The 19,664-nt window shown below is 41.3% G+C and overlaps 2 protein-coding genes across 5 annotated transcripts in view; one reads left to right on the top strand and one right to left on the bottom strand.

The window, feature by feature from the left end:
• Positions 1 to 19,664, top strand: part of FKBP1B (FKBP prolyl isomerase 1B) — a 52,119-nt gene that overhangs the window by 272 nt on the left and 32,183 nt on the right. The gene's annotated exons all lie outside the window — the stretch shown is intronic.
• WDCP (WD repeat and coiled coil containing) lies at positions 539 to 19,266 on the bottom strand. 2 transcript variants are annotated; one of them, XM_079969824.1, is made up of 3 exons: positions 17,227 to 19,266; positions 6,773 to 6,893; positions 539 to 2,271 (listed from the first exon to the last, which is right to left on the bottom strand). In XM_079969824.1, exons 1-3 carry the CDS (start codon positions 19,135 to 19,137, stop codon positions 2,105 to 2,107), a joined length of 2,199 nt encoding a protein of 732 aa, XP_079825950.1. In that variant the 5' UTR covers positions 19,138 to 19,266; the 3' UTR covers positions 539 to 2,104. The 2 variants fall into 2 exon arrangements, with proteins under 2 accessions (XP_079825950.1, XP_079825951.1); XM_079969825.1 differs by having other exon boundaries at positions 6,773 to 6,890.

Below are 19,664 nucleotides of genomic sequence, written 5' to 3'. Positions count from 1 at the left end.
AACGAGCATAATAACTCCATGGCATGAATTAGACACATTTAATAATCTGCATATTTGTCTGTCGATACATCTCTCTTGTTTATAAAAATATATATATTTGCTGGCACAGATGCAGCATTACTTCTTGAAAATTCTGTTTTAACTATGTAAATATAATACAAGTAGAGAAAATATATATATGCTAGCGAATGTCACATTGCACAGTATATGCTGCCTTCATATCAAAAGTCCAAAAATAGAAGATTTGGAAAAAATAATAATCTAAAGTTACTTCTTTTTCATTTCAAGATCCACAGAATTCTTGTTTTACAGTATAATGCTACAGGTAGAAAGAAATTGGTTGATTGCTTTTAGCTGTCCTTACTTTGGCCACAGAACTCTAGAAATGTGCTTCCAAGGGTTCAGACATTCTGTGTCAGCCTTCACAGCAACACAGAACTACAATTTTCAATGTTCTGGGGAGGGAAGCTTGTCACTGAAACCAATTTAAGCTTGTAATGTAAGCATACCTTTGTACTGAACTCTGGAGAAAATTACCCCCCCCCCATCTGTTGGGGGGATGATATTAGTTTAGACTAAGAGCCAAACTAGATGCAATGTAAGAGAGATGATAATAGGATATTCCATCTTTTTTCCTAATTAAAAGCAGTAAATCCCACCCTCGCCCCAGTTTGGACTGTGGTTGTGGTGCTAGGAGAAGGGTTTTACTTTTTAATCCTTCTCCACACATCATTTTCCTAATTTAAATCACTCAAAGCGTTGATTTGTCTCATGTGGGAAAGCATACAAGTATCAAAGGAGATCTTCCATGTCACATTCAGTTTGGCTCATAGACAGAGTGGAAATATAGGCCAGTTAGTCTTACATATGGGAGAAACTTGAAATGCTAGAATAAGAACCGGAAGAAGATTCTCAGCAACAATTTATATTCTGCCATATGTGTTTCATCGTATGTGTAGACTGTATGAATGCGGTTGTCAGGAATAAAGAAAAGGTTTACAGAAACCATTATGCATTATGTAAAAAAATAATTAATTAACACTGTACAGTCTAATAATTGCTTCATAATTCGGTTTCATGTAGGAAAAAGGTAGAACACATACATTTTGTTATGTCATGTATAATAAATGCACATGTGTCAATCTCACTGCATTTGTGGCAAAATAACCACATATGGACTGGATCTAGAGTTGCTAGAGCAGAACTAACAGGCCGAAGGGGGAGGTTTTTTGCCAGTTCTCCTTTTCCTCGGCAGCCCAAATCACCACCTGTATGTCAGAAGGTCCCACAATTTTTTTATGTTACCATTATATCCTACCTTTCCTCACATGTGCTCATGTTTCTTCTAGGTCAGAAACAGTGACAGGTTCAAGAGCAACCAGGTAGGTTCATGGCTAAGTGGATATTTGATCCCTGGTTTTCCTAGGTCCTAGTCTAGCACTCTAGCTACTATACCACCGAGGGCACAGGAGACTCCTGTGGGAAGGGGATATTGGTGAAATCTGCTTCCATTTCTTTCTGCCAATGGGCATTTCCTGTGAATGAGTTGTACTCATTGGAAGTTAGTAACCACACTGTTGTATTTTTTCTTCTTAGCTTTGTTGTTTCTTGGTGTTCTTTAGTATAATCTAGGGAGAAGCTTTGCCACATGAAAAATTAAAACAGACCAAACCATCCTCACCAGCGTCTTGGCATTGTATAGACTCCAAACTAATGCATGTTTTTCACACCCCCAGAATCCTTAGGGCAAGTTAGTCAGCCTACCAAACTTAGCCTTTCTTTAGAAAACATGAACTTCATTAATGCTAACTTTTCATGCACAGAATATATACCAAATCTGAATATGGCAATATTTACCCATTGTCATGACATTACTTTTAGTTCAGTATTCTCCTTTTCAGTGCCAGGAATCTCAGTCTGTAGCCTCAGTGGATACAGACATGACCTACTAGATCTGATCCAGTAGATTACTGTGAGGAGGACTAGCTACCATGGAACACAAGCCACATGAGTTATAGTTTAAAATGCAGTCAAAAATCCTGCTGATCATTTTCTACTCATGCAGTTATTTATGTTGAAGAACATATTTTTTTGGTTTGCCTCATTATGTCACGCTGCTCGGTGGTTGCGAAGAAATGTTTCTTTTGAAGGAGTGACTTCCACAGGCTTCCAAACTATCACTCCCTTCCCTTATGATGATCTCTTGCTTTGCCTTAAATGTTAATGGTATAAAACCTTCACCATCTGCAGTAAGAACAATCCAAGAAGAACCTAAAGGGAAAGGAAAGGAAAGCATCAGTGTGTATATATGTATAATCATTATTATGTTGGGAATGCAATTGCCTACGTAAATGTTAACATTCACCCTCAATTCGTGCTTTGTTTATGTCTTTTTCATAGGTTCTTCTTCCTACAGTGTTGCAAAGCTTAATGGGTTACCATGCTGATGTAGGTTTTGAACAAACCATTTATCAGTATTTTTTTTCCCTTTTTGGTATTTTCATTTGGCTCCACTTGTTCTGGCATGGTAATGGGGAAGGGGGCAGGAGAAGGAACAACTAAACCTCATAACTGGAAAATGTGTACACCCAAGGGCCTGGGGAAAACTGACAATGAAGCACCAGTTTATTATGTTTTTTATTTACCATGATTTCAACTCACATATCAAGACTTTTCTAGGATTAACTAAAAATTTTAACATTCAAGGATGATTTCCTAGTAAAAATATTGAACATGTATAGTTTACCCTCTTTGTTCCACTAGCTTTGCCTGGAGAATTGGTGTGTGCGTGCGGGGTAGATTGAACTCATACGTCTGTTCAAAGGCTCCTTGTACACTTTCTCAAGTTAAACTCTCAGAAACCTCTTTGGCATGTGGATTTTTTTCTCATGCAGGAACATGCAAGTGAAGTCAAGTTGTGTTTAGAGAAACTTCTGCATGTGAAATCATACTTATGTATAGATAATTCAAGAACAAACTTTGGCTGCCACCTGTGGTTTGTTTGGAGATAAACAAACAATGAGTGCTGCTTTGCATGTAATGCTAGGGCATTGCTGTTATTTTTGTACTCCTGGCTTTGCAAAGGGAGCACCTGAGTGGGCAAAAATTGAAGTGCTTGCACCAGCACATTGTCACGTAATAAGGGCGCATCTACACTTTGCTTGTCCCACTACTAAAAAAAAGGGCCAGAGAAGTTTTCTGCTTGTCCTGTTCTTTCTGTGCACGGCTTTCCATTTGCCTCATTGCTTTCCCTGACAAAACCTGCTCTTTACCACTGAATCGGAGCAAATGTCAATCCATGGAAAACCCTATTGACGTTTGCTCTGATTCAGCTGTGGAGAGTGGGTTTACCAGAGGAAAATGGCAGGACAAGCAGAAGTGTGGGCGAGCCCTAAGACATTGTTTGTTTCAGACCCTGGCTTACCATAACGTGCAAATCAAGCCAATTGATCTGCTTTATTCATGGGTCAAATCTATCCAATTCACAGTTCAAGTTAATTTCTGAATTTAAAACAAAGGAGCTAAGACATTTGTGTTTTAGAACTTCAGTAGCTTTAATTTCTACCAAGAGCAGGTGTGTGTGTGTTTTTAACGTGCATGCCTATAATCAGAACAGCTACCTTTTATAGATGATGGTATCTTGTACCCAATAAGGTTTGGTGGGAAATAATAAACTGTGCACTCCAATTTGACCAATTAAAGCAAAACAAATGTGTTGTTTCCTTATAATACTGTATCTGAAAGTACAGAAAGTTCTTTTTATTAAATCTATTAATTAAACACCTACACATGTTGCTTTGCTGTTTCGTGTTGTCTGTCGCGTCATAAGAAGATTACTGTTACCAAGCATGAACTTTTAATCTTTTGCAGTTAATGCTTTCTTTCTAATTCTGGACAGACTTTTGATTCTATAAACTACCCTGTGCTTGGGTGTTTGTGTGTGTCATGTAAACCTACGCAATTACATCGCTAACCTTATATGTAAAACATGGGGGGGGGGTACTTCCAAAATAGTTTATTTAACACTCTGCATTGGGTGCAGATAAATGTTATTATGCCTGCAGTACAATCAACTTACTTGAGAGTAAACCGTGTTTTTCTAAACTTATCAGAGAAAAACAAAGGCTGCAAGCCTATATACCTTTTCCTGGGAGTAAGTCCTTTTGAACTGAGTACAGCTGGCTTCTGAGTTGGCATGTACAGAATTTGTTTAGCAGGGAGAAAGCATTTAACACATCTAAATTGTAAATTGAAGTATATCTGGATAGACGAGGATATGACTGAAGGGTTAAAAGCTTTAGTAATTTCTAAACATGGTTGGCCTAATAAGAATATAATATCAATAATTATTTTTTATTTCAGAGTATAACTAAAGAGCTAGATTTATTAGTTGTCCGAGTTGGACAACTGTGGCTTTTACCAGGTTTTGCCCAGTTTGGGGCAATTCCACTCCTCCAGCAACCCTGCCACTCTCAACATTGTTAAGAACAGCCCTTCTCCCTCAGAGAGGCTTGTTATAGGGTAAAGAAAGTTGAATGAAAGTTAATCTTACTATCTAAGCCAGGCATAGCCAAACCTGGCCCTCCAGATGTTTTGGGACTACAACTCCCATCATCCCTGACCACTGGTCCTGTTAGCTAGGGAGGGTGGGAGTTGTAGTCCTGAAACATCTGGAGGGCTGAGTTTGCCTATGCCTGATCTAAGCCATAGTATATGAAAGTATGGGTGATTGAGTGCTCACATAACTCTTTAAAAAGGAGGAAAGAACAGTTTTCCTTAATGAATTAAAATTCTACATTCAACTACATTCAAAACGATATGTTCAACTTCACATTGTGTTTTGTATGGGACTTGGGCAGTGTTTCCTAAAGATACATATTTTTTCTTAAAGTTGGACTCTCACTTGCATTCAAAAATCAAAGCTATGAAAACACTCAAAAGTTACCTAATCTTAAAAGTGTCTGCCCCTATGTTTCCCTTCAAGTTGTTGCTGTTGTTGTTGCTGTTGTTATTTAGATTTCTATACTGCCCATTGAGGATCGCAGGGTGGTTTGTGATATAAAAACACGAAAATACATAACATAGTAACAAACAAAACAAAAACCCCACATACAGTTTAAAAGGCCACATAGATTGTATAATTAGCCAAATGCCTGAGAGAATGCTTATTACTATTGTAAGCATGATGCTTTGTGACTTCATTGGAGGTAAGCCAAGAGCAACTACTCATTCCAAGACAGAAAGGGCAGGCTCCTCTGAGAGTGGGTAATTTTACTGTATCTCTTGAGTATACTAAATAAATAAAGGATGTAGCAAAAACTAGTGATGTGAACCCCTTCATATATGCCCTACCATTCAGTTACACTTTCTCCTCTTTCTGTCTTTTCTCTCTTGGGGGTTATCCATTGGCATAGCCAGGATTTATTTTAGGGGGGGTGCAGGACTGAGTTATTTGCGACACAGTTGGTCAGTCAAGTATTCTTATTTATTTACTTGATTGGGGAGCAGCTGCCCCCCCCCCCCCGCTGTGCTCATGGGTTTTCCACACCTCCATTTGCCCCACCTCTTTCGCGATCATTAGTGCTGATTTGGAACAAACAGCTATAAATTTATCTGTGGATTGCCATTTGTTCCAATTTAATGCTAAACAGTGGGTTTTCTGGAGGAAAGTGGTGGTGCAAAGGCAAAACTGCTTGGACCCATGCTAGAAAGCATGGGGCACGTAGAAAACCGCTCAGACCCATTCTAAGTATGGAACAAGCAAAAGTGTGGACAATCCCTGTGTCCTCAATGTATTGTGTATATATTTACAGTATATGATAAAGCTACTTGCAGAAAACATTATAGGCTGAAAATGGTTGAGCTGCTGCTGAAGTTGTTAAATCATTGAATACATAGAGGCATGAACAAAGAAGCCATGTATAAAGATCTTTCTTTTCCTGACTGCTCCCTACCTTCACAAGTAAATCAAAGGTGGGAGTTTGGAAGATTATGTTGGTGAGCTCCTTCTGTTCTCAGCGTAGATTAAACTAATCCAGAGCATAACAAATTGATACACCTGTTTTAAGTATCACTGAGTATATGGTGTCTGTATCTGATAGAGAAAGGCATTCAATTGTCAGCAAACCTGTTAGGAAATCTTTCCAATGAGTTTTGTTTTTTGACTTACTTAATCCAGTAAGCAAAGGCAGCAACCAACCTGCTTTGATTGTGGGATTGCTGAACAATCATGCTAAATATTAAATTTCCCCATTTATGCTACATGACATTAGACGCAGGTGATAATTAGTAGCTTGATTGGGTGCTCTGCTGCAAGAAGGGAAGCCTATTAATATGTAGCATATTTCTGGACATAGTCAACTAATATATGACTAAGGACAGACATTGAGAGAAAACAAGAAGGTCTCTCTATCAATGGTAGAAACAACATTCTGCTGAAAAAAACATGAGGATTAAACTGACTAGATATAGGTCGTGATACCTGTGAACCAACTGAGTAGGGCTTGATCAGTGTCAGGCAAGTGTTGAGAGGCACTCAGGAGAATAAGTTTGCCAGGAAAGGGAATAGAACTCAGTTAAACTTCCATCACATTGGAGGATGTACATGTGAACAATCCCTTAATAGCACAACTTATGTTCCCCAAAAGTACTACCTACTATAATAAACACTTGCATTTTTAAAAAGAGAGAGAGAGAGTGACTGGGGCAACCCAGCCAGATGGGTGGGGTATAAATAATAAAATTATTATTATTATAGTAATAGAGAACTTACCATGTTTCATTTCAACAATAGGCAGATCAAAAAGTCGTTGGACTAAATTCAGATGAACCTTGCCATCACACAGGAGAACAGTTCTTGTTTCTTCAGCTATAGCTCCATTTGAAAAATGCTTCTTCAGGCACATAAACATATAGGGATAAACATCTTGTTAGAATACTGGTCACATTTACATAAATTATTGTTAATTAGCCCTATGAATCAGTAATTTTCATGAATTCTGCTTTCCATATTTTCACATGCCCCACATGGGTGAAGACAGCACAAAAACAACTTGTTTATAAGAGTCTTTTTTAAAAAAATGAAAGGTTCAGGATTTCCCAAAGTATGGGGCTACAACCCTGCTAGGACCACTCAGATGTTGTTGTGAGTCTCTGAATGCTGTTGGCTCAGTCATCTTAGGCTAGAGATGGTGACTTCAAGAGCATGTGTGTCAATGTAGTGATGTTCTGGACCAGTAGCATGGAGGGTTTGAGACCCATTGGCTACCCTCCTCACCTGGTTTAGCCAGACAAAGTAATTTCTGCGGCATTGCCACTGTTGCATACTGGCAGCTTCCAGGAGCCACAGGTGAGAGCTGAGTGCAGGGTGGATAAACTACTCCAGAAGTAGCATGACCTATTCCCCACCAAAGTACTTCCCCTTCCCCTTCCCTAACACCCCACACATTCCTGCTTGGAAATAAAGAGAATGGTTTTGTTATTAAATCTTCCTCCCCTGTCTTTAGTCATTTTGGCTTCAGCATTAAATACACAAGGTAGTCCCCAGTCAACATGCTATGATTCTCAATAAACGTGCTGAGGATCACACTGTTTGAAGTTCACTCCATTACTTCCTAATCAATCCAGGGCTCATCCTATTCCCTCACCACTAAGTAATTGGTATTTGTTTGCAACACTTCTCAATTTAGCACCAACCGTAAATCACATCAACATCCTATTTAGTTCTCCAGATATTAAACAAGAAATAAAATGCAGTGTCACAGGCATTTTAACGGGAAAATAATCAGGACCATCAAAATAATATAGATCTCATTCTGCTGTGGTTCTGCAGTGTTTCCATTCTGATTCTGAAAACTTATACCAACATTCCCTTTCAGCAGACTCACAGCTGCATCTTCTGTTTCTGTTTTTAGTAATCTGTTCCTCATCTTAATTAACCTTCAGTACAAATAAATGTCTCCTAATCTCCTTTAGTGCACAGATGCTGGTTTCTTCTCAGGTTCACTTGCTCTGTCAGCGTCTTAGATAGTTTTGCTGCATCAATGGGCACCTACGCACCATGCAAAATCCTATAAGCACCCTCCTCTTATGTGCATTTGCTTTCAGTTAAAGGCCATTTTTATATTTTCTGATATACAGCATACAGCATCATAGTGGTCTAGTTCTCACAAACAGCAGGAAAATGTGGTAAATCTGTGTCTGGTTTATACTACTTCATAAGCAGGTAGGGTCTCGCATGGTTGAATGCTCTTTGTACAATAAATATTGTGTACATAGCGAAGGAACCTGAGATCAAAAGCCTATCCTTCATGTGGGAATACGCCATTATGTTGTTACCCTTACCAACAACTTCACCACCTCACCAGAAGCTCGCTTTATGCTTCTGCAAACAGAATCCAAATCTTTTCTAGTAGTTCAGACTGAAACCTTAACCACATACTATACATTTTGAATAGAAATATTGTAAAGGAAAGGGGCACCATGAATGGTTGAAGATTTTACTTTCTGTGAGAGGATGTGACAGGTAATGACCACTACCTTGGCGCAGATTCTCATTTCTTCTTACTTGACAGACTGTGCATTTATAGAGGAGGAAAACCCCATTAAGTTTGGGCTTTCTTAACACGCAAAATGTTGTATAAATTATCAAAAGCAACTGATTAAAAGAGGTTGGTTGTATTTGCAAATGGGGTGACTGAATTTTGATTTTCCTCATCTCTCCCCTGTCCTTTTCCCCTAGGGTTGCCATGTTTCAAAAAGTAAAAACCAGGACACCCTGAAAATTGTTGAGTGGCTGTTTTTTTTTAGGAAGATCCCAAAATTGTTGAGGGTTTTTTTTTTTAAGGAAAACCCACATGATTTTTCAATTGATTGGCCAAAGATCCAGGACAAAGCTCCACCTCTCGGAAATTCCCCCTGGATATCAATGCCACATTGAAATCCCGGTAATGTCTGGGAAAATCCAGACGTATGGCAGCCCTACTTTCCACTTGTGTGTTAGCTTTCCCCCCTTCCCCCAAGCCTGCGGGTAGGGACTGTCTTGTTTTTGTTTTATGTAAGCTGCTCTGGGAGACTTTTTGGACAAAGCACACAAATGCTCTAAATAAATAAATAACCTTTGCTGGTGCAAATGCTGTTGACAGCGGGATCATGTATGACTGCCCCAATAGCATCAGAAGCACAAGCCATCAAGAATGAGCAATCAAAGGATATCTTAATGTACTATCAGTACAATCACCCAGAGTCACTATTAGAGTTCAGTAATACTGTGTTTTCTTACTTATGATAGTACACTTTTTCCTTATTTATTTCATAAAATTTATACACTGTAAAAAACCTCGAAGCAGTTTACAAAAAGAATAAAACAACAAAATTATCAGTAAACACAGTTAGAAGCAACTATTTAAAACATTTAAAGAAATTCAGATAAGCGACAAACTGAAAACAGATAAAAATACAAATCAACATATCTGGGTAGGCTTGTTTACACAAAAATGTTCTTAGCAGTGACCAAAAAGAGTACAGTGATGGCATCTCCTGATGTTAACATGGATGGAAATTCCAAAGTGTTAGTGCTGCAACACTAAAAGGTTGACCTTACAAATGTGGAATGGGTATTATGTGTGGCACCTTAAATTTCTCCCCTCACTTGCTTTTTATATCAACATAACCTCTTGAATAACAAGAGTAAAAGTAACCACTTGCCAAAGAAGTATGTCATTTCTATCATATCCTGTGCAAATTTATCATTATTTTTATTAAAATATTTTTATACCACTTTTCTTTCAAAAGAAAATATCATGGTGGTGTATGATATCAATATGAAACAATTCAACCAAACCACATTAAACAAAATGCAATGTACAGATACAGTAGACAAGACTATAACTGGTCAGAAAATGCTTGGCAAAAAAATATAACCAGAGTCGTAGCATGGGGGGCGGGCAGCAGGGGCTGTTGGCCCAGGCACAACTGGGCCGCAGAAGTCCTGAAGGTGCCATGAGACTGGGAGGGAGGTGATTCCCTTTCCTGGTCTGGTAATACGCAGTGTGTGCAGCATGCACGGCTCCTAGGTGGCTATGGGTTTGCCATGGAGAGCAGGCATCTGGTCAGGCCTTCCTCTGATGGGGTGAAGCACCCTCTTGCTTCCCGCCCGTTTCGGTGCCTTGGCACAGCTCGCCACACGTTTCTTGCACTATGACTGGTGCCACCACCATGTGTGTCATGTCTCAGCTGCGCTGGGCGGCCCCCTCAGCTACCTCCTGCCCCCCCCTCAAATCTACCCACTGTAACATTCTTTAAAGATCTCTCCTGCTTCACTCTACTTGTTTAGCTTCAAAGACAAGACTCTTCCCTCATTTGCAAAAGTTAGCAAGCTATTAACACCATAAATCACAGTAATGGGGATCTTTACCAAACAGAACACTATTATCCCCTGAAGAGAGTCTAGTTGAATGATTAATCAGGTTACCAGCTAGAGAGGAAGGAACTTTTATAGAACATCATAGAATTAGTAACCAGGACCTTCACAGAAGTAAGAAGTCTGTGCTTCTAATTTCGAAATACACAGTACTGTTTTTCATTCAGAATTTCTATTTGTGGGTTCTCAGCCTCATCAGAACGTTATTAGAGTGTGCCCTTTCTTCACCCCGTCCTCTTGGGCTTTAATGCCTCCAAGCATTAATCCCCTGTTTTGACTACTGCATTTCCACTTCTTAACAGGCTTTTTAAATCTTGCTTTCAAAACTGTCTGACTAGTCTATCACACTATAAAGCTGAGCCATATCGCCCACATCTTTCATCAGTTTTCACGACTCCTTTTATGTTTTCAATCTAGTTCAAAATTGCCTTCCCGATTATAAGAATGGTTTGTGGATTTATTAAAGATGACCTCTGTGATGATTCACCTGCTCCTTAGCTCAGTTTATTGACTTCTCCAGTCTCTCCTTCCTTTCTGTCCTCTACCCTCTCACTGTTTATCACAAGTTTGCCTCTTATCTTTCTCAACTTTATTGTGTACATTTAACATGCTTCCCTAAATTTACCTTCCTATTCTGTTTCATTTACTGTTGATGGAGCAAATGATCACTGCCAGCAAAAAGAGGGTTCGATGCTGTACATTAAACGTCTTCAGCTCCTCGGTGTCTCTTAAATAGGACATTGTAATAGCTGTTTATACCAAATATCTTCTTCCTTACCGACTTAGAGATGTGCATTAGTACAATAATTTCCCTCAGTTGCTCATGGCATACACACTTATTCCCAACTCTGTCAACTTTGTCCAAACCACAACTGTTTCTTCTTCTTCTAAATTAATTCATCACACACACTGATTTATGTTTATTTCCCTAAAGAAAGCCTTGCACTCTACAAGACACAGCAAAGCATGAAATGAGGGTGCACCAGCAAGGGTGGTTAAGCACTTCTCTGCTATAGATCCCCCCATCCTGTGGCTGGGTCCATTATAAGGAAGAAGCAGTAATCAGGCTAACATAATGTGCAGTCTGAATTGTGTGCTTGCACTTTTTGCTTGGACCTCTGTGCTTATTGTTGTGTTTAGCATGTGTTGTTTGCACCAGTGCTTCTCAACAGTGGCGTAGCGTGGGTTGTCAGCACCCGGGGCAAGGCAAGTAATTTGCGCCCCCTAACCAGTGGATTTGCGCCCCCTAACCCGTGGATTTGCGCCCCCTAACCCGTGGATTTGCACACCCTAACCCTAACCCCCAGATGTTGCGCCCGGTGCGGCCGGCCCCCCCTGCACCCCCCACGCTACGCCACTGCTTCTCAAGCTATTTGATGTTGTGAACCAGCAATTCCCCCCACCCCATCCCAATGTACCAGGGATCAGTACCTTATTTGGTCCCTGAAACATCCTACCCAGGCTGTAGTGTATTCACCAGGGACCAGCAGCCAATAGCCTGCGGACTGGTGCCGGTCCACGGACCACTACTTTGAGTAGCACTGGTATGCACTACATTTTGTGTCCAGTTCTGATTCCCCACATCCTTTGGGAATGGCCACAGCTTAGCAACAGAGCACATGCTTTGCATGCAAAAGGTCTCAGATCCAGTACCGGAGCAGGTTGCTTCACCTCTGATTCCCTCCCCTGGTTCTTTTGTATCATCTTGTATTATACATGTCTATAAGTAAGTAAAGGATTTTATTTGAATTTTCAAAATACAGTGGTACCTTGGGTTAAGAACTTAATTCGTTCTGGAGGTCTGTTCTTAACCTGAAACTGTTCTTAACCTGAAGCACCACTTTAGCTAATGGGGCCTCCAGCTGCTGCCGCGCTGCCGGAACACAATTTCTGTTCTCATCCTGAAGCAAAGTTCTTAACCTGAAGCACTATTTCTGCGTTAGCGGAGTCTGTAACCTGAAGCATATGTAACCTGAAGCGTATGTAACCCAAGGTACCACTGTAGTGCCAAACCACTGTGCACCTCTGATGATGCAAGGATCACATAATAAGCTATGTATGAACTTCTCACCTTCCATATGCAAAATTTCTTAATTTTATATATTAATATATTCTAGCTGAAAAACTCTGAGCTACATAGCCCAGTGCTGACTCTATCTAAGTTTGCTTCCTATGTTTCAGGCTTAGATACAAGGTGTGGGAGAGGACTATACTTCCATGTTAACTGAACTGCACAATGAGAATAAAGATTTCTATAGTGATTACACACATAGCTTCAACAACCCTTAACATTGCAGGAACAAGGCAGGCCAGCCTATTTATCCTAGGATTGCAGATTGGGGAGGAGGCTGCTAAGGTCCGTAGAGGATAGTAGGAAACAAATTTTCACAAAATAGTTAGCTATTTTCATTCAGATGCTTTGGTTAAAAGAATATGTTTGTAAAAATATTGCTTTATTTCTAAAGTAGACTGCAAAATGTTGTGAGTGGGAATTGCCCTCTGAGGGTATTCAGGAGAGGAGATCCAGCCACCATCACAATTGCCCAGTTTGTTTGCAGTCTCTGTCCTTGTGAGGTGCACAGCGTTTCCTGTAGCCGAGAAGAGCGTAAGCTACCTAGATGGCAGCTCTTTCACGATGAAACTTCAGGGTAGCAGCAGGTCACCTTAGAGGTGAATGTCAAGCAGTGGGAAAATGGCGAGGAGTTGTAATGAACCTTGTATAATGGGAATGGGTACTATTTGGAGGATGGGAGAAATGCTGGATTTGTGAAAGAGTGCTTTCTTCCAGCTTCAGCTGGTATGCCAGCTACGTTTGTTCCTAGACAGGGATAGTTTGGCTACAGTGGTGCAGCCACTGGTAACCTTTAGAATGCAGTATAGCAATGCATGCTACGTAGGGCTGCCCTTGAGTCTGGTTCAAAAATTGCAGCTAGTATAGAATGATGTGCCCTGGCTTTTGGCCAGTGCAGCTTCGTATCAGGTAGTCTTGGTGGCTAGAAGCACCTTTTATCAGCTGCAGCCATTCCTGGACCAGGATAGCTTGACCACTGTAGATCAGACACTGGTAACTTCCAGACTGGATTACTGCAATACAATCTATGTGGGACTTCCCTTGTTTGGTCCAGAAACCTGAGTTAGTGCAGAATGCTGAAGCACAATTTCTGGTAAGGGTAAGATCCTGTCCTGCAGGGCAAATGGCATCTCTCCCCCCCCCCTTTCTTTCTGTATTTTAACTGGGAAAAACAGAAAAGGTGTGTGTGTGTGTGCGCCTTAAAGAGTCCCAATCTGATTCAGGGGGCCTTGTGACTGCTATTAAAGGTAAAGGTAAAGGTACCCCTGCCCGTACGGGCCAGTCTTGACAGACTCTGGGGTTGTGCGCCCATCTCACTTAAGAGGCCAGGGGCCAGCGCTGTCCGGAGACACTTCCGGGTCACGTGGCCAGCGTGACATCGCTGCTCTGGCGAGCCAGAGCCGCACACGGAAACGCCGTTTACCTTCCCGCTGGTAAGCGGTCCCTATTTATCTACTTGCACCCGGAGGTGCTTTCGAACTGCTAGGTTGGCAGGCGCTGGGACCGAGCAGCGGGAGCGCACCCCGCCGCAGGGATTCGAACCGCCGACCTTTCGATCGGCAAGTCCTAGGTGCTGAGGCTTTAACCCACAGCGCCACCTGCGTCCCTGTGACTGCTATTAGAAGATCACAATTACAGATTTCCCCTATAATATAAAGGTACACCTTAAATTAAGTGGGCAAGTTATGTTTTTTAATGCTTCCCTGCAGTAAACAAGCACAATCATCATTCTGCACAATATGTAAAATGACTCTTGAATGTTACATTGGGAGGCAAAGTAATGGTACAGAAGAGATGCCATATATGTTTCACATTTGCACCACTGCTTGTGCATGCAGGTCTACCCTAAAGGGGTCAGCATGGTCAGAAGCAGTGCTATTTTTCTAGAAAAAGAGGTGCCTTGTTCTCTTATAATGGCAGTGTCGCCCACCTGAGAGGTGCCAGAACTGAGTTCTGGTGCGTTCCAGCTTGGGGAAAAAAATCTGGTCAGAAGAACCAATTGCTTAATGGTGTGACCCTGACAACTCATGCTTCTGACACTAGTCACTCACCTGGGCCTTTGGGTTGGCCATTGCAGTGTGGTTAACATGGGGCAGGATTGGAGCCAAGCACTGCCACCCAACCCACCTGCAAATAATGCCCAAGGTTCCATCAAGGAGTGAGATGAATGGGTTAACAGGATCAAGGTAGTCAGCAGTGGGCAACAGGGGTTTGCTGCATCAATGGGCACCTACGCAGCCCTTCCACAGCAACCCATCTTAGAAGCTGCACGTGGTAGCGGGCTCACTGAAATCTAATGTCACGTGGGAACATGCTAGTCCATTTGGACTAACAGCATGCTTCCATTATATATATTGCTTTTAAGGGCCAAACTTGAAGGGATGTTAACTGCATGAAGGCAATTAACATATGCAACCACTGCAAAGCAGGCTTGGGACCATTAGCGGAAGAGAGCAGGAATTTAGCTTTCTCTCCCACAATATTGCTTCCCACAAAATTGCTGAACTGTGTCAGGCAGAATCAAGATTCTTGGCTGCTATTTACATACAAAAAAAGCACATGTCTGTTGCATTCATGGCTCCCCATGAATGAGCATTCTCATACTTTGCAAGTCTTCATCAAAAAGCATTAAGTATTATCATCTGTATTGCAGGCTTCTGTATTTTAGATTGGAGAAAAAACTTATTGCAGTTCCCTTCATTTCATTTCAGCCATTGCTTCAGCCCTCCTCCTTGACTATCAGGCACACTCCACAATTAATTTTGTTCACATCCAACCCATTCAGGAATCCTCACTAACCTGTAAAGCTGTGTCAGAGAGAGAGAGGGGGTTCTTGTACAACCATGAACCAAGACTCCTAGAGATCCCCAAGGCCTCTCCTTTTTTACCATCAGCAAAGTGTTAATTTGTATTAGACTACAGCTACGTATTCATTTATTTATTTTTAAGTTACTTGAGCCAAAAGACAACCCACAACTCAGTGTGGGGAAAGCACGTTAGAGATTACTGACATGACAATCTGCATCAAAGAGCCATCAGTGCAGACCAGCCCTATGTATCTAGGTTCCTATTTATACCTATCCCAGGTGCAAGGTCCATAGCTGTCAACTTTTCCCTTTTCTTAAGGGAAATTCCCTTATTCCGAATAGGATTCCTCGCAAGAAAAAGGAAAAGTTAACAGCTGTGGCAAGGTCAGGGGTGCCAACTTAAATAAAATATTGTGGGGGCCCAGGTAAGCCCCCCCTCTACATAATCAGTCACATGATGCAGTGCACACACCCACACCATTTGAATGGGAATGCCCATCAACTTTGTGGGGGTTTGGCCCCCTCAGAAAAGTTTTGTGGGTTTTTGGCGCCTATGTGCAAGGCTGAGCCTGGTCACTGGGAAACAGAGGCATAGGTGTGTGGGGGGGAGCGGGGGGCCTTGGCCCCAGCTGCATATTTTTGAGGGGGCGCAATAAGGCACCCCCATGACAGGAACAGAGCCCTACTCTTTGAGTAGCTTCTGCTTTAAAAGCAGCTGTGCTTAAAGGCTGGCAAAGTGACTTTATCCAGGCCTGAAAAATGCACCCCTGGAGTGGTTATGTGGGTGGAGCGGGGTGGAATGGAGGAGGAGGAAGAGGAAGGCAATAACAGTAGTTGAAAAGTCAACCATGAGTTAGAAGGATCATTGGCAGCGAAAGCAGCAGCAGCTCCCAGAGCAAATATCTCATTTACACTCTGGATGGACTGGTTTAGATAAAATTAACTCACAGCAAAACAAAAAGCGTAAAATAATTCCACTGCTATACCTCTAACCAAAAATCAGCCCCAAAATCCTCAGCACACCACAATTTTCTGCCTGGATCATAGGAATAAGAGAGTGCAGAGTCAAGCTTCATATCATAGAGATTTTTTTAAAAAAACTATTGCTTCATAATAAAAAAATTTGTTAGGAAAAAACCAATAGCAACTCTACAGAAGTTTCTTAGAAAAGAGTGGAAGGAGGAAGATAGATATCTGCCTTGCTACTACACTATATTTTATATATTAATGGAAGTTACTCTGAATTATTAAAGAAATACAAATAATGGTTTTTATGCTCCAGCTTGCTTAATGCAGCACATCTAAATTATTGACTAATTTTTGTTGCCATTAGTGTTGTACCATAAAACACTACAACATTGACTAGCAATCAAATTAATAAAATAGTGACAATTATTTCATGAAAAAGCAAGGGAGGAGAAAACAATTGCTGTTGAGGAAACAGGAACCTTGATCCATGGATTTTGATTTTCTTAAATTGCTTCGTTATGTAATCAAATAGTAATATCCCATATTTCCTGAATCCTTTTATGCTGTGAGACCCATGATCCTTTGAAGCTTATATATTCTTATCTACAGAAGTTGGTCTGATATCGTCTCTCTCTAAAAAGATTCAAAGCATTTCAAAAGCCACATATAGAGCTGCCAGTTATCTCTTGTAGTAAAAAAAATATGCCTTAAGATTTGGACATATATAATACAAATGGACATATATAATACATCAATGACAATTAAGCTGAACAGTAAAGGAAGCACAGGTCTGGATTTTCCTGTTCAGAATATCAGACATAACCATTGCTCCTAATAACTATCATTTCACCATTTAAATCAAGCACAGCATGAAGCTCATGTGAAACTTACTAATTAAGCAAAATCCTGTAATGAAGTTTCTAAGAACAAACTACTTTGGAGAATGGTATATAAATTACCTGGTAGGTGATGTGAACAAAAGGTGGTTCTTGAGAAGATGGGTAAGCTACAGATAGTCTCTTTCCATTTTTTGTGAAATCTACTAGTTCCAGAAGTCTCAACTGTAAGTCATTGAAGCTGCTACACAATTTTTCCAAATTCCTGGATATTTGACTGGCTCCTTTTTCATTAGCCAAGCTGCTGTTTTTAGGAGAATTCAAAGTTTCTTGCATCACTTTAGAAGAAACTGATCTATTGGAAAACCTGGTAGGCATTCCAAGACCAAACAGGGCTACTGACCGATTAATTGGTTCTGCATCCAAAGTTTCCAGTGCAATGGATGGGTCACCTAAGACTCTTTTCTCATCAAAATCGCTCACACTAGATGATGAACTTTGCTCATAACTAGGACTCTTCACTTCTTCCAGCATTCGCCTCCTGCCACTAGGTGACTGAATAATCGTTCTGCCTGGGATTAAGAGCTCCCGCCCTACAATGTGATCCTCTGCAGCAAGATTCTCAAAATACTTTCTTTTCCCAGGAATGTTCACAGAGGACTCAAAACTGAATGGCAGACTGTGGGCGGTATCAGATTTTGCTGATGGCTCTTCCTCAAATATTAATTCTTTGATCATCAGTCGGATGATATATCTATCAGAATTAGATGACGGGATAAGTGAGGGGTCAGTGAACTTCTGCTTCCCTATCAGAACTAGTAAGAGTTTCTCTGTCAAAAAGGACAGACCCTTGGGTCGTTCGCTTTTCTCTAGTTGGATTTGCTGAATGTTGGGCATGCAGGATGAGGTGACTGAGTAGACCAAAACAATGTTACAAGTGTTAGAAGCTATTGCCACAATCTGAGCTCTAAGGTCAAAAGCAATTATATCAGGGACCAAAATTCCTGGAATGCTGACTTTCCTGGTTGTGGTTACCTTCCCTTCAAAAGTCACTAAGATCAAGTGTGACGAATCTTGGCCAGTTCCTGAAGGGTAATCCTTCCTTCTCAAAGGAATGAGAGGACTGGGATCAGATCTCCGGTGATTTGAAAGGATGTGGGTTAAATCAACTGGGCCCGAGGAAGATGAAGCTACTGAATCAACGGCTACTGATTTGTCTGAATCTATAGACTTTCTTCGCAGATCCATAGAGTATTCCTCATCCCCAAGCACCAGTGTAGACTGCGAAGTTAAAGAACCCGTTTCCGTTCCTACAGGCAATTCAAATGTGATGCCTGCATTTAAGCCACAAATCTTATCAAGGGGGAGTTCGGTAGCCACAGCAATTTGAAAATCCAACGTGGCTTCAATAGCACAAATGTAGCTTCCAACGTCAAATATTGGGCAAAAGGAGCAAGCGTTTAATGTTTTCTGCGCATCGTCCCATATATAGGAGTGAAGAGCGCTGCCTATAGCAACAACTAAGCGATGGCCATCTTTAGTCCAGCAAGCACAGTGGATGAGACCACTGCTTTTGATATCTGCTTTAATCCTGGAGTTGTCTGAACGAACGGCATATAAAACAGAAGCATCCCTTTTGGTAAGTACAGACAAAACGTCCCTCTTTGGGTGCCACACACATCCCTGAGGAAGCAACTGGAAAGGCTCGCCAATTTCACAGGTCTGAGAAACCAGGAGCTTATTCTTTTCCGAGGCAATGTGGCTCAGTTGCCAAACGCTGACATGCTTCTTATGCTGAACAGCTAGCAGAGCTGGCGTGTCAGACGAGTAACATGGGCTCCAGTAAAGTCCATGGACGTGTTCAAACTGACCAATAACCGTTGAGTCGCCAAACCGCAGTTCTTTGTTGTGAAAGTGCAGGCCAGTCAGTGCCACCTGCTTGCCATCTGTCCACGCAATCCCATGCACAGGGTGTATGGCCTGGTGCAAAGCATTAAGGCCTGTTCTCAGCAGCTTCGCTTTCCCCAGTTCCATTATTCAACCCTCCTTGCTAATGTGGTTGGCTCCAAAGTTGATTTCCACAGGATTCATCAGAACAGCTTGACAAAGCAAATGCTCCTTAGCTGAAGACCGATTTCCCTATGGCAATGCCCTTTCTTTCAAGTGTCTTCTGCGATGTAGCTCTGCTGATGTATAGATCTACATCAAAGCTGCTCTAACCATACTCTTTTCTGGGCAGGCACTCTCTCTCTCTGTGTGTCTCTCACAGACACATGTGACATCTAATAAGGTTTAGCTAATTACTGTTCTCTGAGATGACATGTTCTTGGAAGCCTATTTTTAACTCTTTAAGGGCTGGGCCTGTGTTTTAAAATAGCAGTTTAATACCTTCAGTGAATAACGGTCTCTTCGCTGAATGGAGGAAAGCTCTTACGCACTAGCAAGCAATGCAGCTGCAGCATGAAATAATGACCTGACACTTTTTCTTTCACAGCCCCTGAAGGGAACACTAAGAATATTTAATCACATTCTTGAAGTATAAGGAAAGAAGGGTAGTATTC

Source organism: Podarcis cretensis (genome assembly GCF_951804945.1).
Source record: "Podarcis cretensis genome assembly, chromosome: 3".
In the NCBI taxonomy this organism is placed as follows: Eukaryota; Metazoa; Chordata; class Lepidosauria; order Squamata; family Lacertidae; genus Podarcis; species Podarcis cretensis.
The sequence above is the reverse complement of the archived record's forward strand: the minus strand, read 5'-3'. Positions and strand labels throughout refer to the sequence as shown.

Excerpts from the sequence above, each read along its gene's own strand:
- WDCP (XM_079969824.1), bottom strand. The coding sequence starts at position 19,137 with ATGGAACTGGGGAAAGCGAAGCTGCTGAGAACAGGCCTTAATGCTTTG. Across the intron at positions 6,894-17,226 it reads TTGTTCACATCACCTACCAG|AAGCATTTTTCAAATGGAGC; the intron begins GTAATTTATATA and ends ATGTGCCTGAAG. Across the intron at positions 2,272-6,772 it reads TATTGTTGAAATGAAACATG|GTTCTTCTTGGATTGTTCTT; the intron begins GTAAGTTCTCTA and ends CTTTCCCTTTAG.